Source organism: Acomys minous (genome assembly GCF_964271855.1).
Source record: "Acomys minous genome assembly, chromosome: 6".
Lineage (NCBI taxonomy): Eukaryota > Metazoa > Chordata > Mammalia > Rodentia > Muridae > Acomys > Acomys minous.
Window position 1 is genome coordinate 110,027,776 of NC_140487.1, and position 22,635 is coordinate 110,050,410.

Here is a 22,635-nt window from a genome sequence, read left to right on the forward strand (position 1 = left end):
CTTCAAACAAACAAACAAAAAACTCTAAAACTAACTTAGCTGGAGATGGGAGTGGAGCTCAGTTGTAAAGTGCTTGCCTGGCACGGAAGATGCTCTGGGTTCTGGCCCAAGGCCCTCAAAAGTAAAAAAAATGAAAGCAACCATTGGTTTTATGCAAATGGAAGAAAATACAATGTTAGAGATTGCAAGGCAACGGGGCTGTAGGTTCAGAAACCTGTGACATAGATTTTAAATGGACTCCTGTGAGAAGCAAGGCACTGAGACTGCCAGCCTAGACACTACACCTGTAGGCGCCTGAGGTAGCCTATGTGGGGCACCCAGGTGAGGGACTGGGGTTTGGGAACTTAGCCCAGCGAACTAGGAGGTCTCACTGGGCCAAATGATAGAGAGGCTCTGGCCAGGTGCTCCTGTGATCTGTGGAGCCAAGGTGAGCACTGGAGCACCCCTGTCTGACTCCCTGGAAGACCCCATGGTATATAAGGCTGGGTGGCTCTTTGATTGTAATTGGCAAGTGAGATTGGCTTTTCTTTTTGTTTTTTGTTTTTTGTTGTTGTTTGTTTGTTTGTTTTTGAGACAGAGTTTCTCTGTGTAGCCTTGGCTGTCCTGGACTTGCTTTGTAGACTAGGCTGGCCTCGAACTCACAGAGATTCAATTGCTTCTGTCTCCCGAGTGCTAAAGGCGTGTGACACCACAACTGGCTTGAGATTGGTCCCCCCCCCCCCGCCCCATCTCCTTTTTGGGGATCAGTTAATGTGAGCCTGGGGAACTCAGGCTGTTTTAGATTAGCCTCATCTGGCCAGTTGTCTTCCTTGGGTTTTTATTTCCAAGGAGAATTTAGCTGATGGGCCCTCAGAAGCCTGCCGGGATTACTGGGGTTCTGTTTGCCCCACCTCCATGGCTCTTTTGAAATGTGCTTTTCTGACCCCTGACTCAAGGACTGATCTCCGATGAAGAGGGAAAAAAATCACATTCCACAAAAACCCTGCTCACAGAATTCTCAACCCTGCCTCACGGTTGCCGCCCTCTTTTCTTCGGTCCCCACGTCTCCACAGTTGCCAGCCTCCATTGTTTCTGTTTCTCTTGCAATCACAGAACACATCTAGATCCTTGCTCAAGCCAGGTGCTGTGAAAGGTGCTTTAATTGCATGGCTTCATTTGTCTCTATAGCAACCGGGAGATGGATGCAGAATCTCATTGTGCCGATGCAGAATCAGGCTTAGAGAGATCAGGTTAACTTGCACAAGCCAGGAACCGGGTCTCAGGCTTGGGTCTTTCATAGGGGGGACAACTTAGTTGCTAAGGTGCTTGTCTCAGAAATGTGAGGACCTGAAATCAGATCCTTAGAGCGCACATTTAAAAAAATAAAAATAAAAAAGGCTGGGTGTGGCGGCACATGGTTTCCTGCATTCAGGAGACAGAGGCAGGTGGATCTCTGAGTTCAGGGTTAGCCTGGTGAACATAGCAAGTTCCAGGACAGCCTGGGCTAAATAGAGAGATCCTGTCAAAACAATAAAAAAGAAAGAAGGAAAGAAAGCCAGAGGCCAGTGAGATGGCTCGGTAGATAGAGACACTTGCTGTTAAACATGACTGCGTCTGATCTCTGGGACCCTCAAGATAGGAGAGAAGCGACTCCCTCAAGTTACCTTCTGACACCCAGAATCACACTGCCACACACACATTTCCACACATTAAATACATACATGCAATTTAAAAAAAAAAAAAAAGAAAGCTTGACTTGATGGTGGGCAGGCAGGAAGATAGCTCTGGAAGCCTTTGTGGTCAAGCTCCAGGCTAACAAGAGGCCCCCGTCTCAAACAAAAGGGTAGGAAGCACGTGAGAGCCAACACTTGAGGTTGCCCCCCCACCCCCACCCCACATGGCTACTCATACCCACCCACACAAAGCCGTGGGAATTTGCACGCACACAGCCAGTTTGCCCTTTGCAGCCAGCACGAACCGCCCCTGTGTCTCACACGCCCTTTGCGAGAACACTCTTTTCTTTCCCAGCTCTCTGCTCCCACACTCAGGGGACACACACTCTCCTCAGAGCTCTAGTAGCGTTTTATCTCTCTTCTATGACAGGATCTGCAGCTGCTTCGCTGTCACGTGATCCACACGTGTCCTGCAGCTGCAATTTTAGTTCTCCAGTGGGTGCCCTCGGGGCCCCGAGTGGGAACCGGCAGAGGCCCCTCCCACCTCCCTCTGGCTGAGTGGTCCACTGCCTGCGACAGCAACAGGGCTCAGCCCCGCCCTCTCCCCCTTCCCCCTCCTATTTGTAATAGTGTGTCTTAAAATGTGCACTGGAGAAACAGAAGGGGGAAAATCAATAGTAGAAAGAAAATTATTACCTCTTAACATTACGTAGAGTGACTCTTCGGGGCTCTTGGGGGCCAATCATTTGGGACCAGATGATTGGCAGTCAGGAGGTGTGTGTGTGTGTGTGTGTGTGTGTGTGTGTGTGTGTGTGTGTGTGTGTAGTAACTGCTGTGCTGTGACCTTGAGCAGCTCACTGGGTCTCTCATTACCGGCGACTTCTTCAGTAATGCTCACGGGTGTACCGAGGCAGGGAGAAGGGTGATTGCAAGAAGAGTTGGCAGCAACCGTCTCCTAAGGCGTCTTTGTGCCCAGGCATGCTCTGACCTGTACCCTGATCCTCTCAGAGGAGGAATTGGAATAATGTCAAAACAAAACACATGGACTCAGGACCCTGCCCACGGGAGCGGTTTTGGAATAGGAACCTAAATCTTGTTACTTTAAGAGGGGTGGGATATGGGTTAGACCCCCTCATAGCCAGGGTAACTTTTCTTTGCCTTGGTCCCGATACTGTTGGGAGGTTTTGGTGAGGCAGTGTCTACACAGGTCTTTAGCCCAGGAAGCGCTAGGCCTCAGTGGGTGGTTATTAGCCAGGAAAGGGCAAGGTGTGAGCTGTGATCACGGCAGCAGGTACTGCTGGACGGACACAGGGGAGGTGCAGTCTGTGTTAATCCTGAGACTGGGTCTCATGCATTCCAGGCTGCCCTTGAACTCCTAATCCTCTGGGTGCCACCTCCTCAGCGCTAGGGTTACAGCTGCGCTCGTTTCTTGCCACAGCCGTTTCATGCTGTGCTGGGAATCGAACCCGAGGCTTCTTGAATGCTTGGCAAGCACTCTTATCAACTGACCCACACCCTGTGGTTTGTGGGTTTTGCGGCAACACCACCACCATCTCCTCACCCCACTGCCCACCAGAAGAAAATGAAGCATACAGTCAGTAGGGCTGGGAATGGAGTCCTTGCTAGCATGTGCAAGGCCCTGGCTTCCCTCCCACCAACCAGAAAAACCAACAACCCAAGGACCAGCCTGTAAATGTTGGCAAAGTTAGCAGTCATAGGTGATGCGTATCATGCACTGAGTCCAGGATGCTCAGCGTGATAAGGATGTCAGGAAGTAGATGGGGTCGGCACATGACCTAGAGAAGCAGCAGGGGAGGAAGAGACCAGCAAGAGGCTGTGTGTGTGCTCTGCCTTTCAGCCGGCGAGTTCGGGAGCACCCAGGCTTTGGTCCAGCGGCTGAGAAGATGGGGGTCGGCCAGTCTATTTGCTTTCCACCCATCTCGGGACCCCACCATGTTGGCTGCACAGATGTGATGGAGGGTCAGGGTCTCGAGGTAAGTGTCCCTAGCTTTCCACCCCTGAGCTCTACCACAGCTGCTGCCTTGCCTGTCTGGGACCTTCGCCACCACAGGTCTCAGTGGGCAGCTCTGGGGACGCTGAGTTACAGCTGGGCTGGGTTTGGCCGGCAGCCCTTAGGACCGTCTGCCTTTGTTTTTTAAAATCCCTCTTTCAAACTCTTCCCGGTTGATGAGAAACAGTTCTTTCTACAGCAAGGAAGAGAGCTGCCTCTGGCTTGAGGCAGCTCACAGACCCTTTCTCCTGTCTTGAGTAGGGGCGTCTGGTCCCGGGAAGGTCTTCGATCCGATTCTGATGTCGGCGAATGGGAGGAAGCACAGAGGGCCATGCGCCACTGTCCTGACCCCACGCCTCGGGTGGGAGGGGGGGGTGTCTTGTCTCCTGCCCCTCGTCTGTTTTCCAGCTTCTTCTGAACTTCCTGCCGGTTTCTAGGCTTTTCTTTTTCTTTGTTTCCTACTCCTCTTTTTTTTTTTTAACATTTTGAGGCTTCTCATGTGGCTCAGGCTAGCTTCTAGCTGGACTTGTAGCCGAGGATGCCCCTAAGCCCCTGATTCTCCCATCTCCAAGACTGCAGGCGTGTGTCACCATGGCCCAGCAAGTTGTTAGGTTTTTTTGTTCCTGATGGTTGGCCTCCCCTCGGTCCTGTGAGAGACACCCACTTCCTGGGAACCCCTCTCCTGCTACTTCTTCCTGAGAGGCAGTCTGGAAGAGTGGCCCGGCTGGCCTCCTGCTGCCACCCTGTTCAGCTTAAGAGCAAAGGCCGAGTCCCACTGTTGGCACCAAGCCTGGGCCCACGGTGCAGGGCCGTTCCAGGCTTGACAGCTGGGAGAACCCTTCTGACGTGCCAGCAACAAAATTGTTTCTGAATCCGAGTGCGCTGGCGTCCAGCCTGGCTGGTGCCCAGGTTCCTGCCAGCCCGAAATGCCTGGGCTTCTCGGACACAGCATCTGCTCTCGTGTTGGTTTCTGCAGGGGAGCTTCTTCCGACTCTTCTACCCGTGCCAAGCATCGGAGAAGTGCGAGCAGCCGCTGTGGATCCCCCGCTATGAGTACTGCATGGGCCTGGCCGACTACCTGGAGTACAACAAGCGCTGGGTGGGCTCGCTCTTCAACCTGGGTCTCGGTAAGGCTGCCCTGGCCCTGGGTGCTTTCCGAGTTGCCTGGTTATGGCCCCGGGAGACATGGGAGGGAGATCAAATGCATGCGAAGCTGGGTCATGGGTTCAAATCCAGGCTTTGTAATTTCCTGGCAGTGGGACTTTGGGCAGGTCACTCACTTACCCTGCTTGCCTGGCAGCTTTCGTAGAGCTGAGATGCCAGGTGTGTGTAGAAAGAACTAGAAATCCTCGTGCAGTGTTTGGGGCATCAGATCGGGGAGTGGTGCTGGCCGGGATTCCTAAAGCCAGCATGCATTCTCACGCGCTCTGTAGATCACCCCTCTTTTTTCAGTACTGGGGATCAAACCCAGAGCCTAATACAAGCTAGGCCAGTGCACTACCACTCACCTCTGACCCACTTCCCGCTAAGTCATAGGCTCCGCCCCACCCCCACCCCACCGCCTCTGGTTCTCCCTGCCTCCCCCCAAGACCTGCCCTGACTCCTTCAGTATACTGCCTCTTTGGGTGTTTTTTTCCCTGGTGATTCTGGAGAGGGGAGGGACCAAGGATGCTCATCTCTGCCTGGACTTGGGCTGCCCGTGGGATCACAGTTACAGGCAGCCCGAGATTCTACAGCCCGTGTCTCTGCTAGGATCTTGTCGCTTGCCTGCCAGCTGGAATGGCCCCTTTAAGACAAAGGATTCTGGGTACCCTTTGATCATCATGTCCCATGGCCTGGGAGGCTTCAGGTAAGAGCTTTGTCTCTGCGTCTTGCCACGTCCCTTGCATTGTGACTCTGTCTTAACATAGTCTCAAAGGGGCCAAATAAAAGACATTTCATCTGCCTGCCATCTTACGCCCCACCCCCCAGGCATTGGGTCCACCTTCTAGACTCACTTTTGCCTGACAGTTTTACATGACCACCCACGATCGAAGCGTATAATAAAATAGGAACACAGGTCAAACATTTGCTGGTAAGAAGTCATAAAGAAATGGATTTTAAAACACTGATTTGCGGGCTGGAGAGATGGCTCAATGGTTAGGAGCACTGGCTGCTCTTCCAGAGGACCCGAGTTCAATTCCCAGCTCCCACATGGCAGCTCACAGCTGTCTGTAACTCCAGTTCCAAGGGCTCTGACACCTTCACACTAATACACATAAAAATAAAACTGAATAAATTAAAAACAAAAAACCAAAAGCCACTGATTTGGTATGCATATCATTTTACCACTCATTGAAAACAAAAGTAAATTTGCATACTAATAAGATAGGTGTGCTGGAGGTCTACTTTTATATAAAGTATTGACTCTAAGCTGAACTTTTTTTAAAAAAGATTTATTATTTATTACTATGTACACAGAGCTCTGCCTGCATGTTCATCTGCAGGCTGGAGGAGGGTATCAGATCACATTACAGATGCCTGTGAGCCACCATGTGGTTGCTGGGAATTGAACTCATGACCTCTGGAAGAACAGTCAGTGCTCTTAACCGCTGAGCCATCTCTCCAGCCCCTAAACTGAACTTTTGATACCATAAGACCTAGAGGATCTTCAGCATCTTTCATCGTTGATTGCTTTTTGGCTTAATGATCATCAGGGCTAAGAACACTGCTGCACATAAATACTTAGTACAAGATGGCTGAAGTGTGCTTACGGCCATTTCAGAAATTGAAAAGTCTGTCTTAATCTCGAGCCAAGATCTCTTTAACACTTTTGTGTGTGTGAAACTCAAATTAGCAACTCAGACACCAGTCTTTTTTTTTTTTTTTTTTTTAAGATTTATTTTTATTCTTTTTTTTTAGGTTTTTCGAGACAGGGTTTCTCTATGTAACAGTCCTGGCTGTCCTGGACTCACTTTTGTAGACCAGGCTGGCCTCGAACTCACAGCGATCTGCCTGCCTCTGCCTCCCAAGTACTGGGATTAAAGGCGTGCGCCATCACGCCCAGCTTGATTTATTTGTATTCTTTTTAGTTATGTGTGTAGATCGAGTCTCTGCATGTGGGCGTGTGCACATGGGTATAGGTGATCACAGAGGCCAAAGATGTCAGATCTGGAACAGAAGTTACAGATGGCTGTGAGGCACCCAGTGTGGTTGCTCGGAATAAAACTCCGGTCCTCTGTAAATGCAGCCAGTGCTCTTAACCACTGAGCCATCTCTCCAGCCACTTCAGGTGCCAAACGTTAGAAATCCAACATTCTAATGCAATCCAATCCAAAAAAATAAACTAGGAAAACGTGAAAAACTTTGTTTTCTGTATATAAGCCGTCATGTTCCCGTAAGTGCAGAGATCTTTGTACAGCAAAGACACTGCCATTTGTGACATGCAGTGATATCAAGTCTGCATCTGGCTGTTTTCGGTTGTCTTTTTTGACACAGGCAGGCTCAATGGTGTGCACAACGCACACACAGGGAGGCTCCATGGTGTGCACAGCGCACACACAGGGAGGCTCCACGGTGTGCACAGCACACACGTGAATGCGGAACCCCAGGCTGCAGAGAACTCTCCAGGAGGCAGCCTGGGCAAAGCACTGTCGGAAAACCTTGGCTTCATCGTGCCTTTGATTTTCAGCTAATTTTTGGTCTGGGATGTGCTAGCCTGCACAGTCTGACCTCCCATGGCCCTTGTGTTCCCAGTGGCCTAGGGACAGTTGTAACACTCTGAGCCCAGATTTCAACATCTGCCAGGCAAGGGTGTGGCTTCCACGTGTGGTTTACGAGGTTTCTGTTGGATCAGCACCTACTAGGTGCACAGCCCTGCTGGACTGTGGTGATGGTGACTGTGATAATCTCTTTCACCAGATATTGGGCAACTGGCTTGATAATTCAGTGTCCAATCAGGATTGCTCCCATGACCTTTTCTGTCTGCACCATGGGACGTTACATAACTTACGACTGTAGTCTGTGTGTTCTCACTTGAGTCTGTTAGGTTGCTCTCTCTGTCTGTTCATCCATGAACATATACGTCCGCTTTCCATCCCAGAGTACCACACCTCTCAGAAGCTGCCAACCCTCCAACTTTTTTTTTCTTTCTGGTTTTTTCAAGACAGGGTAGCCTTGTGTAGCCTTCTCTGTGTAGCCTTGGCTGTCCTAGACTCTTTTTATAGACCAGGCTGGCCTCGAACTCACAGCCATCCACCTGCCTCTGCCTCCCGAGTGTGGGGATTAACAACCCTCCAACTTCTGTCCACACTTTAGCCGAGGAGATGTGTCTTCAAGCTGGCAGCATGCAGTGGCTCAGTCATTCTGGAAGGCAGCTGCTGGAGAGTGATGCGTTTGGGCCAGAGTGTGTTGTGTGGTGATACCCTGCCTCAAAGCAAAACAAAAACAAGCCCAAATCTGATCTTGCTAGTGCAGTACCTTGAAGAGTGGCTGGCAGATTTTTGTCTCAATAAACAGTTGCTGAGTGAATGGATGTTCTTTTAGATGGAACGTTTTCCTTCCTTCCTCCCTTCCTCCCTTCCTTCCTTCCTTCCAGAGAGTGTCACATTTCCTGGGACTGGTATTACAAATGGTTGTGAGTCACCGTGTGGTTGCTGGGAACCAAACTTGGGTCTTCTGGAAGAACAGACTGTGGTGCTCTTAACCCCTGAGCCATCTCTCCAGCCGAATAGTGAGTGTGAGGTCAGCCCGGGCTGCAGAACATTCTGCATCAAAACACTATAGAGACAGAGTGATGGGAGCCAGAGATAGACCGTTAGGGAAAGCAGACTTCTATCATCTTGCTCTGCTGTGTATGGCTTCCATTTCTAGAGTTTCCTCATGACCTAGGGTGGCTGCTTTTGTTCCAGCCATTATGTCTGCATCCCAGGCAATATAAAGGGAGCACTGTACTTTTAAGGAAAATCTCCTGGCTAGCTCTATGTAATATATCTGTTTGCATCTCATTTGTTAGAGCTGTTTGGTCCAGTCTAGGCTCTCGGCTCTGTGTGACTTTTTTTTTTTTTTGAGACAGGGTTTCTCTGTGTAGCCTTGGCTATTCTAGACACACTTTGTAGACCAGGCTGGCTTCAAACTCACAGTGATCTGCCTGCCTCTGCCTTCCAAGTGCTGGGATTAAAGGTGTGCGCCACCATGGCCGGTTGAGACAGGGTTTCTCTGTGTAATAGTCCTGACTGTCCTGGAACTCCCTTTGTAGACCAGGCTGATGCCACCACCACTGCCTGGCTCATTTTGAAATTACAGTGGATTTCATAGATTACAGTAGGTTAAAAAATGTATAGTAGGTATAGTAGGCTATTATAGCTTAAATGAAATATATCAGTAACATTAATATGCCTTTTTTACTTTAAAAAATAATTACTTTTTGTTTTTGTTTTTGAGACAGGGTTTCTCTAATTTTTGTTGTTGTTGTTATGTGTGTCTGCATGTGTGAATGTGCACATGTGTGCAAGTCCCTTCTGAGGCCAGGAGAGGGCATCAGATCCCTGGGAACTGGAGTTATAGGCAGCTGGAACAGCAGGTGCTCTTAACAATTGAGCCATCTCTTCCCCTCTGGGTTACTCTTGTTGTTTTGAGACAAGATCTTGATGCATAGACAAGGCTAGCCCTGAACTCCTGATCCCACCTTCCTGTCTCAAGTGCTAAGATAATTACATGTATACTAGCATGTCTGGCCTCCTTCCCTCCCTCCCTTCCTCCCTCCCTCCCTTCCTTCCTTTTTTTGACAGGACTCATGTAGCCCAAGCTAGCTTTCTATTCACTATATACCTAAGGAGGACCTTGAACTCCTGATATTCCTGCCTCTGTTTTCCATGTTCTGGGATTGCAGTTATGTCCTAGAACAACTGGCTAAAAGACTTTTCCCCTTTGTTTTTGGCAGCACTGGGGAGGGGATTGGACCCAGTGCCGTGTATGTGGTAGGCAGGTGTTCTATCACTAAGGTAAAGTCCCTGTCATTGTCTTCCTCCTCCTCCTCCTCCTCCTCCTCCTCCTCCTCCTTCATGTGTAGGTGTTTTCTTGGCTGTATGACTGACCGTGTGTGTGACACCTGTGGAGGGCCAGAAGAAGGCACCAGATCCCCTGTAAAACTGCAGTTACAGGTGGCTGTGACCCCACTGCGGGTGCGGGAAGTCAAACCCGGGTCCTCTAGAAGAGCCACCAGTGCTCCTAACTGTGGAGCCAACCCTCCAGCTACCCCAGTGTCCCTTTTTAACTTAAAAAAAAATATGATTACTTGAAAAATACATAGAGAGTTCCAGGCCAGCCAGGGCTATGCAATGAGCCCCTCTGCTGAAAGCATGAGACTGACTTGAGTTTGATCCACAAAACCTGAGTAAAATCTGGCTATGGCCACACACACCTGCAATCCCAGTGCAGGAGTGGATGAGACAGGAGGCTCCCTGGATCTTCTCCGGCCAGCTAATCTCACAGAAATGAGGTAGTCCAGGTTCAGTGAGAAACCCTGTGTCGATGATGATGATGATGATGACGACGATGATAAAAAGGAAGAAAGTGATTGAAAAAGATACCTAAGAGCATGGCCTTCACATGTACAAACACACACACATTAGAATAGCCTGGCATGGTGGCGCACGCTTTTAATCTCAGCACTCAGGAAGGCAGAGGCAGTCAGATCACTTTGAGTTCAAGGCCAACCTTGATTTTACAAGTTGAGTTCAGGACAGCCAGGGCTACACAGAGAAACCCTGTCTCGAAAAACCAAAACAACAAAAAGAGTAGTTGGATTCTGTCTGGGGTGGGGTGGGGTGGAGTGGGGGGGCTGATTCAGCGGGGTGGATAGGCTCATCAGTTTGAGGACTGACTTGCAAACACACCTGGGAGGGGGGGACACCAGAGCCCTCGGGGGACGAGGGCTGCAGTACCTGGGGAAAGCACTTGGGGAGGGCCACCCACGACACCTCCCTGGCCAGTCTTTTGAGGTGGGCGAAGCTGAGCTGTGCTTCTGATCTCCTCTCCCTATGACTCTCCAGGGCATTGTATTCAACCTTCTCCATGGAGCTGGCCTCCCGTGGCTTTGTGGTGGCTGTCGTAGAGCACAGGTGAGAGGTGGTGCTGATGAAGACCCGTGGGGAGCTAGGCATACGCTAGGCCCCATCCGTGCGTTCTTCCCCGTTTTAGTTTAGTTCGTAGTGCTGTGGCATCAGACCCCCACACACCAGGCCGACACTGTCACTGAGCTGCCTCCCTGGCCCCAATACATTATTTCTAATAACCATACAAAACACCAGCTGAGTGGTGGCGGCGGTGCACGCCTTTAATCCCAGCACTGGGGAGGCAGAGGCAGGCAGATCTCTCTGAGTTCGAGGCTAGGCTGGTCTACAAAGCGAGTCTAAGACAGCCAGAGCTGTTACACAGAGAAACCCTGTCTTGAAAAACCAAAAAAAAGAGAAAGAAATAGAACACCAAAGATGTCCAATAGCTGGCTGAAAATGACACAGCTGACTGACTCTGGGCTGAACGCATGTTTTTTCTGCTCTCCTTTGCGGCTGCTCATCTCCTCAACTACCAGCCTAGCAGAGAGCCCGCGTGTCATGGTTGGAAGGGAAGAACGGGGAAGGGAAGAAGTGCGCTCACCATGTCGTCTTTCTTTCTGTCCGCCGGCATGTGTGGCTCAGGGACCAGTCAGCTGGGGCCACCTACTTCTATAAGCCAACCTCGCAGGAGAGCCAGCCCGCTGAATCGCTGCAGGAGGAGTGGGTCTTCTTCCGTCGGATCAAGGAAGAGGAGAAGTTATTCCACGTCCGGAATCCCCAGGTAGGCTTGTGCCCGTTGGCACAGTCACAGGACCGCAGGTGTGGCTCTAGTCACATGCCTTTCATCTCTCCAGCAAAATACCAGCCGTAACAGACTTACCAGAGAACAGAGTTTTTAGCTCTCAGTTCTGGAGATAGCAAGCCGAAGTCAGGTGGGCCCCTGGTAAGGGTCCCAGATGCCAGGGAGGGGCGTGGGGTGGTGGCATTCCACAGTCCCTTTTTAGGGCAGGTCTTCAGTGCCTTAAAGGCCTCCCACTGGCTCCCAGCTTCTAAAGACTCCGTCTTCCAATAGCATCCTCATGAGGACTCGGTCATTGACCTGGGCCTTCAGTCAACCACAGGCCACGCCTTTACCTTTCTCTCTCAAAAGCTGAGGCATAGTGGGTCTGAATCCACCACACCAGTGGGAACAAATAAAGTTTGAATTATGGGACTCCTGCGGTTGCTGAAGTCCGGCTTGAGCCTGCTTAGGTGGCAAGCAGCTGACTGGCTCCTGTGGGTAAGGAGGCAGGGAGAGCGAGACCCTGGCAGGGCCTCATAGCCACTGGGATTCGCTCTCTGAGGGGACCAGCTGGTCACCCATCTGCAGGCTGGCTTACTTTCTCCTGCCAGCTGTGACTTTGCAGATGTTTAGCTCATCAGCAGAGGACAAAGCTCTGTGTGTTTTTCCTCAGTCCTCCGTCCCGGAGCCAAGCTCACATTAAAATTTTTTAGTAACGGATTCTGGGGAGAAGAGGCAAAGTGAAAATTCCCACCAAAATCCGTTGGCAGACTGTTAGGGGCTGGGCAGGGCAGCGGTCCTTAAAAGGAGAGGTTAACAGGAGAAGGGCAGGCTGATTAAAGCAACAGCCAAGGTGGTAAATGGGCAAGTTGAACTATATCAGCTTGAGGCTAGGAACTCTAACCATTTCTTCCGCTCTCATGTGCGTCATCTCCTCTGAGGGCCATCCCGAGGGCCCTGTCCGGGGGCAGGTGGGCCCACTCACCATGCTGTCAGGCGAACCTGTGTGAGCTGCTGCGAGGGCCTGCAGTGTGTGCTGAGACGCCTGTGAGCAGCTGTGGGCAGCCTCCCTCTCCCATGGCGATCCGCCTAGGCTTGTGTAGGGCTGAGGTTCTTGCTGTGCTGCGGTTGCAGGGTGCCCCTTTAGACGCCTCTGTTGCAGGTACACCAGCGGGCAAGGGAGTGCATGCGGGTGCTGCGGATCCTGCAGGACGCCTCTGACGGGAAGACTGTCCTCAATGTCTTTCCTGGTGGATTGGACCTGTTGGCCTTCAAGGTATGGCGACAGTTGGGATGACCCAGAGCTATGCCTTTCTTACAGCCTTGCTGGCTCACACAGCTGCCAGGAGCACAGGCTGACTTCAGGCTGCACAGTGAGATCAGCTGTGCACTCTTTCCTCCCTTCTAAGGTCTCAGTTTCCTGTGCGTTTATGGCCTTCATTCTCACCAGATTCCAGGCAAGAAAGAGAGTTGCTAGCAACCCAGGCCTGTGCCTCAACAGCCCCAGAATCAATCAGGGAAGAGTCTCTTAGCTTCTGGACTGTGGTATTGGGGTCAGCCTGTCCTGGTGTGTCCCCTTCCACGTCATAGGACCTGGAACACCAGGCGGAGGGCCTCACTGGGCCACGTGGCGAGAGGAGAGTTCTTCCCCAGATGAGGGTGTTGAGGAGCAGCGACCTGTCTATTGCAGGCCAGTAGCCAAGAAGGCTCCTGAGGGAGTCCCAAGGCCCCTTCTAGAGGGCATGACACTGTCCTGGCTGGGGACTTTGTGACAGGAAGGTATGGCTTTTACCCTCCAATGTCCAATCTTTTTCTTCTTCTCCTTTTCTCCCCTCTAATGTTGAAACAATAATGTAGTAGTCTTTGCTTTTCATTCTCTCTCTCTCTCTCTCTCTCTCTCTCTCTCTCTCTCTCTCTCTCTCACACACACACACACACACACACACACACACACACACACACGGGGCGGGGTCTTGATTCATAGCTCAGGCTAGTTTAGAACTCATTATGTAGCCCAGGTTGGCCTCACACTCACAGCAGTCTTCCTGCCTCAATCTCCCAAGTGCTAAAGTTACAGATATGAGGGGCCACACCTAGCTACTTAATGTTTTGTTTCTTATTGTTTTGTTCCTTTACAACAGGATCTCGTGCATTCCAGGCTGGCCTCCAACTTACTGTCTAGCTGAGGCTGGCCTTGAACTCCTGCCCCTGCTTCCTGAGTGCTGGGACTTCAGGTGTGCATAGCAATGCACTACTTTTTTTTTTTTCCCCCGAGACAGAGTCTCTCTGTGTAGCCCTGGCTGTCCTGGACTCACTTTGTAGACCAGGCTGGCCTCGAACTCACAGCGATCCGCCTGCCTCTGCCTCCCGAGTGCTGGGATTAAAGGCGTGCGCCACCACAGCCCGGCTGGAAGTTAGACTTTTGCCCGTCTCTTAGCTAACATTCAGTCATGTGGAACTGCAAACTGCAACACGGTCTAGCTGTGTGTCTGAGGACAGATTTGGTGAGCAGCCAGCTGTCTGTTTCCGAGCGATGTCAAGTGTGGCCGCAGGTTAGGATGCGGCAGCCTCCCTTCTGTAGCAATGCTGCTACACAGAGGCACTCGCTGGGGGAGCCTGCGGGGAGTGGGGCAAGTGTGCGCGCGAGTTTACGTGTCTGTGTGGCCTCTAAATCTGCAAGGACACTGAGGACACTGTTTCCGGCTAGGGACAGGAAGAAGGCAGCTGGTAGAAAGGAAACTTGGTGAGAGGCTTCTCTACAGAGCTGATTTTAGAGGCACATGAATACAGATGCAGGCGGATCGCTGTGAGTTCGAGGACAGCCTGGTCTGGGGATTTTTTCCTTAGGCCCTTAGCAGGCATCGGTGGTGGCTTTTTATAAAAACCATGCCCTGAAGGCTGCTGGGAAGAACCAGAAATAGACACATACAGAGCAGTCGGAGCACAGAAACTCTCCCTTGGGCTGTAGATAAAAATCAGGACAGACAGGCAGAAGAAGTAAAACCCAAGTTGCTTTCTGCACAAGCAGTCATCGCTTTAGCGCAAAATGGAGGGCACCGGCAGTTCCTTGTGTGTAGGGGGCCGTGTCCTCTGAGGCATCCTGGAGGGCTAGCTTCTATCCAGTTCCTCATGGTGTGGTGAACATCCACCACCACCATGAAGTTATTTCATTGCTACTTTATAACTGTAATTTTGCTACTGTTAATTGTCATGTAAATATTTTTGAAGATGGAGGGGTCACCCGCAGGTTGAGAACCACCGCTGCACAGGCTGGGAGGGGCTGCTTCTGAGCAGGCTTTCAGTTGAGCTGGTGAGAGTCTGGCAATTTCTGTCTGCCTCACAGACATATGAATGCCTACGCTCCACAGGTAATGATTACAAAGTCAAAATAAGGCAGCATGCTGGCACACACCTTTAATCCTCATACTTGGAGGCAAAGGGAGCAGGATCCCTGAGTTGGAAGGCCAGCCTGGTCTACCGAATGAGTTCCAGGCCACCCAGAGGTGCTTAGTGATTCAGGCTCCAAACAAACACAGCAAAGTGCAGATGAAAAGTGCAGGCCTTTTGAAGGTTGTTCATACCGAATATCGGCTCTCCAGGAGAGAAGGTCTCTTTTTTCTTTTCCTTGTATTGTTGGGTATCAAATCTAGAGCCTTTTTGTGCTAGACATACTCTTTGCCACTGAGCTGCACTCTGGGCATTCCTTTAAAAAAAATAATTTATTAAAGCTCGGTGTGGTGGCGCACGCCTTTAATCCCAGCACTCAGGAGGCAGAGGCAGATGGATCGCTGTGAGTTCACGGCCAGCCTGGTCTATAAAGCGAGTCCAGGACAGCCAAGACTACACAGAGAGACCCTGTCTCAAAAAAAAAATTTTTTTTTAATTTAATTCTTTTATTTTATGTGCATTGGTGTGAGGGTGTCCAATCCTCTGGATGTTTGTTGCTGCAGACAGTTAGAGCTGCCATGTGGGTGCTGGGAATTGAACCCTGGTTCTCTTACACTCTTAACCACTGAGCCATCTCCCCAGCCCCCAAGCATGCATATATATATATATATATATATATATATATATATATATATATATATACACACACACACACACACACACACACACATATGTGTGTGTGTGTGTGTGTGTGTGTCTTGTTGTATAGCCCAGGCCAGACTTGAACTTGCCATCATCCTGCCTCAGAATCAAGCTAGTAGGTGTGGCACCCTACTCTGGCCAGAGGCTCAAATGGTGCAGTTTTGGTTGGCGTCACACCTCATGCCATTCCTTACAGTTGCCTCCCTGTAAGTGTCTGGCTCGGCTAAGTTCTCTGCTTTTCTTAGGGTAGCATCGACATGAGCCGTGTGGCCGTGATGGGACACTCATTCGGAGGGGCTACGGCTATTCTGGCTTTGGCTCAGGAGGTCCAGTTCCGGTGAGTGCACGTGATGCTGTCGTCTCAAGCTTCACACACCAGTCATTCATTCATTCATTCATTCATTCATTCAGCAGGGATGTGTTTGATGGGCTGGGGATTCGGGGGTGATCAGCACAAAAAGGTCTGACTTTGAGAGATTACGTTATTGGAAAAAGAAGGTGGCTAGCAAAGGGCCTAACGACTCTTAGCACCAAAATGCAATGAAGAAATAAGTAGGCCAAGAGATGCGGTGTACACACTCTGTGGAGGCAGGAGGATCACAGAGTTCAAGGCAAGCCTAAGTAAGGCACTCTCCCCCTCCCCCACCCCGCCCACCAAACAGTGTAGCCCTGGCTGTCCTGGACTCACCCTGTAGACCAGGCTGGCCTCGAACTCACAGAGATCCACCTGCCTCTGCCTCCTGGGTGTAGGCTTTGAATTTTTTCAAACCGACTTTATTTGGGGTTCCTTAATGCTTACACCTCCATTCCAGTCCACCCACCCTAGATAGGGGAGAAAAAAGGTTAATGGGAACAGGAGAAGTAGACCTTTTTATACTCAGTTCCTTGGAGCGAGTCCACTGCTGTAGTCAGCAGGATTCCAAGAGCCCAGCTAAACAGTAAACCAGCAATTCAGTGAAGGTAACTGTAACCGCAGCCACTGGAACCTGGAGCAGCAGCCGGAGCCCGGAGCCTCGAAGCCTTTGCTGGAGCGGTTCTCTCTTGGAGTGATGAACAGCCAAGACCAAACCAAACCCAACAAAAACCCTCCCCTTTGGGCTCGTGTGTGTGTGTGTGTATATATATGCTCTCAGAGTCTGTCCTAGGATGTTTATCAGTTGGCAAAGACCGTGTCCCGACAAGAGGCAGTTCCTCTTCCTCACCTGTTCTCTCACAAGTCTGTTTTCGGTGGAAAAACACCGCACAGGCTCACATAAGTCTGTTTCACATCCCACACTTGCGACCAAAACAAAAACATGTTTACATCCACTACACCTGGGTGCTGGGATTAAATTGGTGGGTCACCATTGCCCAGCACAAGATTCTACTTAAAAAATAAAATGAACAACATTAAATAATTTTAAGCAGAAAAAAAATTAATCATATATTTTAAAAAGCCTCCTGGCTGCTGTGTGTTATAGCAGAGCATCCCGAAGGCTGAGTCAGAGCAAAGCTGAGAGAGGATGGATTTGCGCGTGGGTGGAGGTAGAGGATGAGGAGCATAGATGGAGTCAAATGAATTCAAGTCCTCAGGTCACAGTGATGTGTAAGAGCAAGGGAAGGGCAAGGGGAGGCCTTATGGGTGCACCTGGCATTGCAGTGGAAGGTAGACTGTCCCCAGTGGGGTGGGTATGCCACAGTTTTGCTCTTAGTACCAAAGAAGCTTGTAGGGTTCTCTGCCACCCAGGCTTTAGGCTCATGTAGCATCTTGTGCATCGGGGCTTTGTGTTAAAGTTATTTTTATAAAACCGTGTTTGTTTCTCAGCTTCCCTCTTAACCCGGCTACCACACAAATAATTGAGACTCCTTTATATTTGTTTAATAATGAGCTTCACAGCACAAGCACTGAGCAGTCATTACCCTATTCTTAACCCTCTAAACTAATCTGGTTTCCTCCTGGCGTACATCCCAGAGATAGTTGCACTTTGTAGCTTTCCCTGTTCAGCTTTCTCTCCTGATGTCTCATGGACCCCTACTTCCTCCTCTGACTCCTCCTCCCCTGGATGGCAGGAAGTCCAGCCCTATTCCTGCTCAGTGATTGGCTGAAAGCTGCTTTATTGGCATATCAGGGGACAACTGGGGAACAGAGTTTACACAACATTGAGACAGGAGAGTCTCAGAACAAGGATTGCAACCAGAAATGGGGCAGAGTACAGAGATCAGCATTTGAATTACACAATAACCTTATGCCTACAGCTCTGAGCTGTGGTTCTGCATTTTCAAAGTCTCCCACCCTGTTCTGGGATGTGTGCCCTTTCTCACTGATCTCTGCATCCAGAGGGCTAAGGCCACAGTAGTCACTCAGTGAGTATTGAATGAATTGAGTGATTGAATGAGGTGACATCTTCAGAACCCGAGCGGGCCGCCTGAAGGTACATCCAGAGAAGGAAATCTGACTGAGCCTTGCGCCGAGAAAGTATAAATTCTAGAAGGCTCTTTGGGGACAGGTAAAAGGGACTCCTACATAAGACCATAATAGGAGAGTGAGGGTTGTAGCACCCAATTCCTGGCTTCTTGTGTCATCAGCCATTGGCAAGAAAAGTCCCCTTCCCCGCCCCTCCACCCTAACTGGTCTTGCCTGGGTTTCTGCCTTATCCAAGGTGTGCTATAGCCCTGGACGCTTGGATGTTTCCTCTGGAACACGACTTTTACCCCAAGGCCCGGGGCCCTGTGTTCTTTATCAATGCGGAGAAATTCCAGACGGTGGAGAGCATCAACTTGATGAAGAAGATATGTGCCCGGCACGAGCAGTCCAGGATTGTGACCGTCCTGTAAGTGTGCTCCAGAGGCACTACCCTAGTGTCCCGTTCATTTTAGTCGGCTGGGACTCCCTTCATTTCTTCTACATTAACCAGAACTCTTTATGTATCCACAGAACATCTGAATATTGCCAGAAGCCCCACATCATAATCCCTGTAGTGATATATATATATCCTCTGCTTGGCTCCACCTACAGAGATTTTCTTTCTTTCTTTCTTAAGATTTATTTATTTATTATGTATACAGGTTTTTTGCCTGCAAACCAGAAGAGGGCATCAGATCCTATTACAGATGGTTGTGAGCCACCATGTGGTAGCTGGGAATTGAACTCAAGACCTCTGGAAGAGCAGTCAGTGCTCCTAACCTCTGAGCCATCTCTCCAGCCCCATATAAAGATTTCTTTAGGTGACAGGATTTATTTAGTACTTTCTGGAAAATGGGTGTCTTGGGCATGAGTGATTCCAGATGTCTCTAGCCTCATATGGGAATTTTGCTGTTTTTTTTTTTTTTTTTTTTTTTTAAGACTGTAGATGTAGTAGGGGTTGACAATATGCAGGGACTTGTAGAACTTGCATGGACATCCCATTCACAGAGGCTCTCCTGACACAGGCTTCTTCTAAAGCCACTCAAGCAAGCTGAGCCTGGTGGTGCCTGCTTGTAATCCCAGCACATAGGCAGCTGAGGCAGGGGGATGGAAACCTGGGTATCAACATGAGCTCCAGACCAAACAAGCCTTTTACATGCCAGCCAATTACACCACGTTCCCTTCACCTGGTCACGGCACTGCGCTTGGCTTTCGCATCATAGGCTGCTGCCCTTGTGGGAGGCATGTGGGACTCAGGCACCGAGACCTCCCTGTCCTGCCCCTGCCCCACTCAAGCCAAGCAGACACAACTGGCTGCGTGTTGTACACCCTGGGGATCCGCTAGTCAGTTGAACTGTACGCCATGCCAAGCCCCAGAGTGCCAGTTGGCCGCAGGTAGTGGCTTCGTCTCTTGCCCATCCTGGCCCGGCCTCTCCTCTTTCATTTTGACTTCATAGCATTAGAGGGACAGGCTGCAGGAATGTTACCCCCGGCCAGTCAGATCCGGTCACTTGTAATCTGTAGGGAAGGGACGGGGCACACAAAGGAGACTTAACTACAGGCAATATATTCCTAAAACATTTTTTTTAGAGCTGGACATGGTGCCATCTCTCTTTAATCCCAGCACTCAGGAGGCAGAGGCAGGTGGATCTCTGTGAGTTCAAGGCCAACCTGGTCTACAGAGTGAGTTCCAGGACAGCCAAGGCTACCTATTGAGACCCTGTCTCAACACACACCTCTGCCAATTAATTTAGATGTATTAATCTTACTGTCTTATGTCTTTTCCTGTGTTTATGTGTCTGGTGCCCATGAAGGCCAGAAGAGGGTGTTGGATTCTTAACCGTGAAATTATAGACTGCTGTGAGCCACTGTGCGGATGCTGGGAATAGAACCTGGGTCTTCTGCAAGAATGAGGGCTTTTAAGTGCTGAGCCATTTTTCTAGCCCAAGTGATTTGTTTGTTTGTTTGTTTTCTGATTTTTAAAGATACATGCTCTGTGTGTAGGTATGGCTGTCCTGGAATTTGCTTTATAGACCAGGCTGGTCTTGAACTCACAGAGATCTTACTGCCTCTGCCTCCCAAGTGCTGGGACTAAAAAGGTATGTGCCACCACGCCTGGCATTATTTTTACAGTTCAGTTCTAAACACTCAAGAGTCTAATGTGTTTATTATTATATACACCGTTTTCATGTGCCAGAATGAAAACTTTTTTCTCTTTTAGGTTTTTCAAGATAGAGTTTCTCTGTGTAACAGCCCTGGCTGTCCTAGACTCACTTCGTAGACCAGGCTGGCCTTGAACTCACAGAGATCCACCTGCCTCTGCCTCCCGAGTGCTAGTAGGAAAGGCGTGTACTACCATACTTGGCTAAATAATACATTTTTTTTTAAAAACCCAAAAAAACAGTTTGGGCTGGCAAAATGGCCCAGCAAATAAAGGCACCTGCCATGAAGCCAGAATGTGGAGTCCTGTCCCTGGGACCCACCAGTCGGAGGAGCGAACTGATTCCTGCAAATTGTCCTCTGACTTGCAAACATGTGCCACGTACACACGCATGCACACAAACGAATAGGTCTAATTTTTAAAAATCCGGTTTTCTACACTTTAGGCGGGTCGTTTAGCATTTGGGTTTTTCATCCCACGTTCAGTTGAGGAACTTAGCTCAGTGAGACTCCACCTGTGGATTAGATGCATCTAGAAGGCTGGGGCCCTCCGTAAGTCTTTGCCAGCACAGGGCAATGAATGCATGAATGATGCATTTGCAGCCAAAAGATTTAACCCAAAAACCCATTTTCCATGCCCTCTCTGTTGTGATTATTTAACTAAAAGCAGGTGTTTCCTCTCCCTGTTGACTCCATGGCACAGTTCCGGCAGTGAGGTTAAACATTTCTTGGGCCTTGGGGGTCACTGGATAAAAGCTGTGACGTAAAACAGTAGGTGCCGGGAACCTCACCAGCTCCCCTGGAGCCAGTTCATCGTCCTCCCCTGTGTTGTCAGGCGTGGTGATCTCGGCATTGAGCCAGGTTTGCAGCTGGGTGCACCTCAGTTCAACCCCTAGCTCTGTCCAGGATGTCACGCGTTCCCTCCTCAGAGTCTACCACACAGGAAACTACTTCACTGACAAGGTTGCTGGGAAAGTTACACATGACACATGGCAGTGCTTTGCACACAGTAGGTGTGCACATGAGCCTAACCTTCACTCTCTTTTTTTTTTTTTTTTTTTTTTTTTTGGTTTTTCGAGACAGGGTTTCTCTGTGTAGCCTTGGCTGTCCTGGACTCACTTTGTAGACCAGGCTGGCCTCGAACTCACAGTGATCCGCCCGCCTCTGCCTCCCGAGTGCTGGGATTAAAGGCGTGCACCACCACGCCCAGCTAACCTTCACTCTCTTATGGGACGTTTCTCTTTCTCTTTAGAGGCACTGTTCACCGGAGCCAAACTGACTTTGCTTTCGTGACTGGCAACCTGGTTGCTAAATTCTTTTCCAGTCACAGTCGTGGGACCTTGGACCCGTATGAAGGCCAGGAGGTTATGGTGCGGGCCATGCTGGCCTTCCTGCAGAAGCACCTTGGTAAGGAGACAGCTGGGGCGTCACGGAGCACGTGGGGGTCCCACGGGCCTCCTGCAGCATCCTGTTCTGTCCTGACATGAGTAGGACCCAGGGGATTCATGGCATATGGAAGTCTGACTGAAGAAACGTTACATAGCAACACAGAAAAACCATTTACTGAAGGTTTGCCCCTCTGGGCCCTGACTTAAAGGTGAAAGAGCGTGGCTTGATCATCTAACCTTCTGAGTCACTCACTGAGACAGTACATCACCCCTCTACTCCACCACCCGGTCCCCAAACTTATCACCACTTTGGGCATTGTGGGGTTTTATTAATACAAATAATTGGGTAAAATTTATGGAAGTTTTAAAAAGAAAGCAAATTCAGAAGGATTGTGACGACCATCTTAAGTCACAGACCAGCTAAATGGCAAAGCCTTTCAGGGTCTCTGGTATCGCCTCTCTGTCCCCAGAGAAGGTGTGTTCTCTGATGGACGAGCAAGCCAGCTCCTCCCCTGGGAATTTGGATGCTTGAAAGGACTGTCTAGGGGCTGGAGAGATGTCGCCGTGCGGAAATGGTGCTCGCGGCGCAAGCCTGATGACCTGAGTTCAATCCCTAGAGTCCACAGAAAGGGGGGGAGAGAACCGACTGCACAGGATTGTCCCCTCACTCCCACACTCTCAGTGGCATGTGTGCGCGCGCACGCACACACACATACAAACACGCACACACGCACACATGCACTTAGTCCTCTCACCCCCACACTCTCAGTGGCTTGTGCACACACACACACACATGCACGCACGCATGCACGCACGCACACACGCATGCACTAGTCCCCTCACCCCCACACTCTCAGTGGCACATGCACACACACAAATGTGCACACACTAGTTCTCTCACCCCCATACTCTCAGTGGCATGTGCACACACACACACACACACAAATATCACAAAAAGGAGTTGATGGTCTAATTAAACTTTTTGGCCATGAAGACTAGAAATTTAGTTTACCTCAAGGAAAAAAAAAAGTGAGTGGGTTTATGAGCTATTCCTAGCTCAGCAGGGGGCACAGTCAAGGGGCTGAGGTCATTGGCAGGATGGCTTTTTTTTTTTTTTTCTGTGTCTTCTTCCTGTGC

General features: G+C 50.0%; 1 protein-coding gene and 2 long non-coding RNA genes across 5 annotated transcripts in view; 1 reads left to right on the top strand and 2 right to left on the bottom strand.

Moving 5' to 3' along the window:
* The window catches only part of PAFAH2 (platelet activating factor acetylhydrolase 2), a 321,900-nt gene that overhangs the window by 9,161 nt on the left and 290,104 nt on the right, over positions 1-22,635 (top strand). For all 3 annotated transcript variants that reach the window (XR_014780427.1, XM_084788335.1, XM_084788334.1), the window contains exons 2-10: positions 3,511-3,646; positions 4,640-4,790; positions 5,416-5,512; positions 10,695-10,763; positions 11,340-11,478; positions 12,641-12,754; positions 15,813-15,904; positions 18,207-18,377; positions 21,363-21,517. Coding sequence is in view for 2 of the 3 variants with exons in the window: in XM_084788335.1 (XP_084644461.1) it covers positions 3,557-3,646; positions 4,640-4,790; positions 5,416-5,512; positions 10,695-10,763; positions 11,340-11,478; positions 12,641-12,754; positions 15,813-15,904; positions 18,207-18,377; positions 21,363-21,517 (1,078 nt within the window). In the remaining variant the exon portion in view is untranslated. The remainder of the gene's footprint in view (positions 1-3,510; positions 3,647-4,639; positions 4,791-5,415; positions 5,513-10,694; positions 10,764-11,339; positions 11,479-12,640; positions 12,755-15,812; positions 15,905-18,206; positions 18,378-21,362; positions 21,518-22,635) is intronic.
* On the bottom strand, positions 6,560-11,379 carry LOC311601056. Its single transcript, XR_014780447.1, has 3 exons — positions 11,299-11,379; positions 10,064-10,165; positions 6,560-8,421 (listed from the first exon to the last, which is right to left on the bottom strand). It is a non-coding gene; the product is annotated as an uncharacterized lncRNA (long non-coding RNA).
* On the bottom strand, positions 19,903-21,444 carry LOC311601059. The gene is made up of 2 exons (XR_014780450.1): positions 21,326-21,444; positions 19,903-21,142 (listed from the first exon to the last, which is right to left on the bottom strand). It is a non-coding gene; the product is annotated as an uncharacterized lncRNA (long non-coding RNA).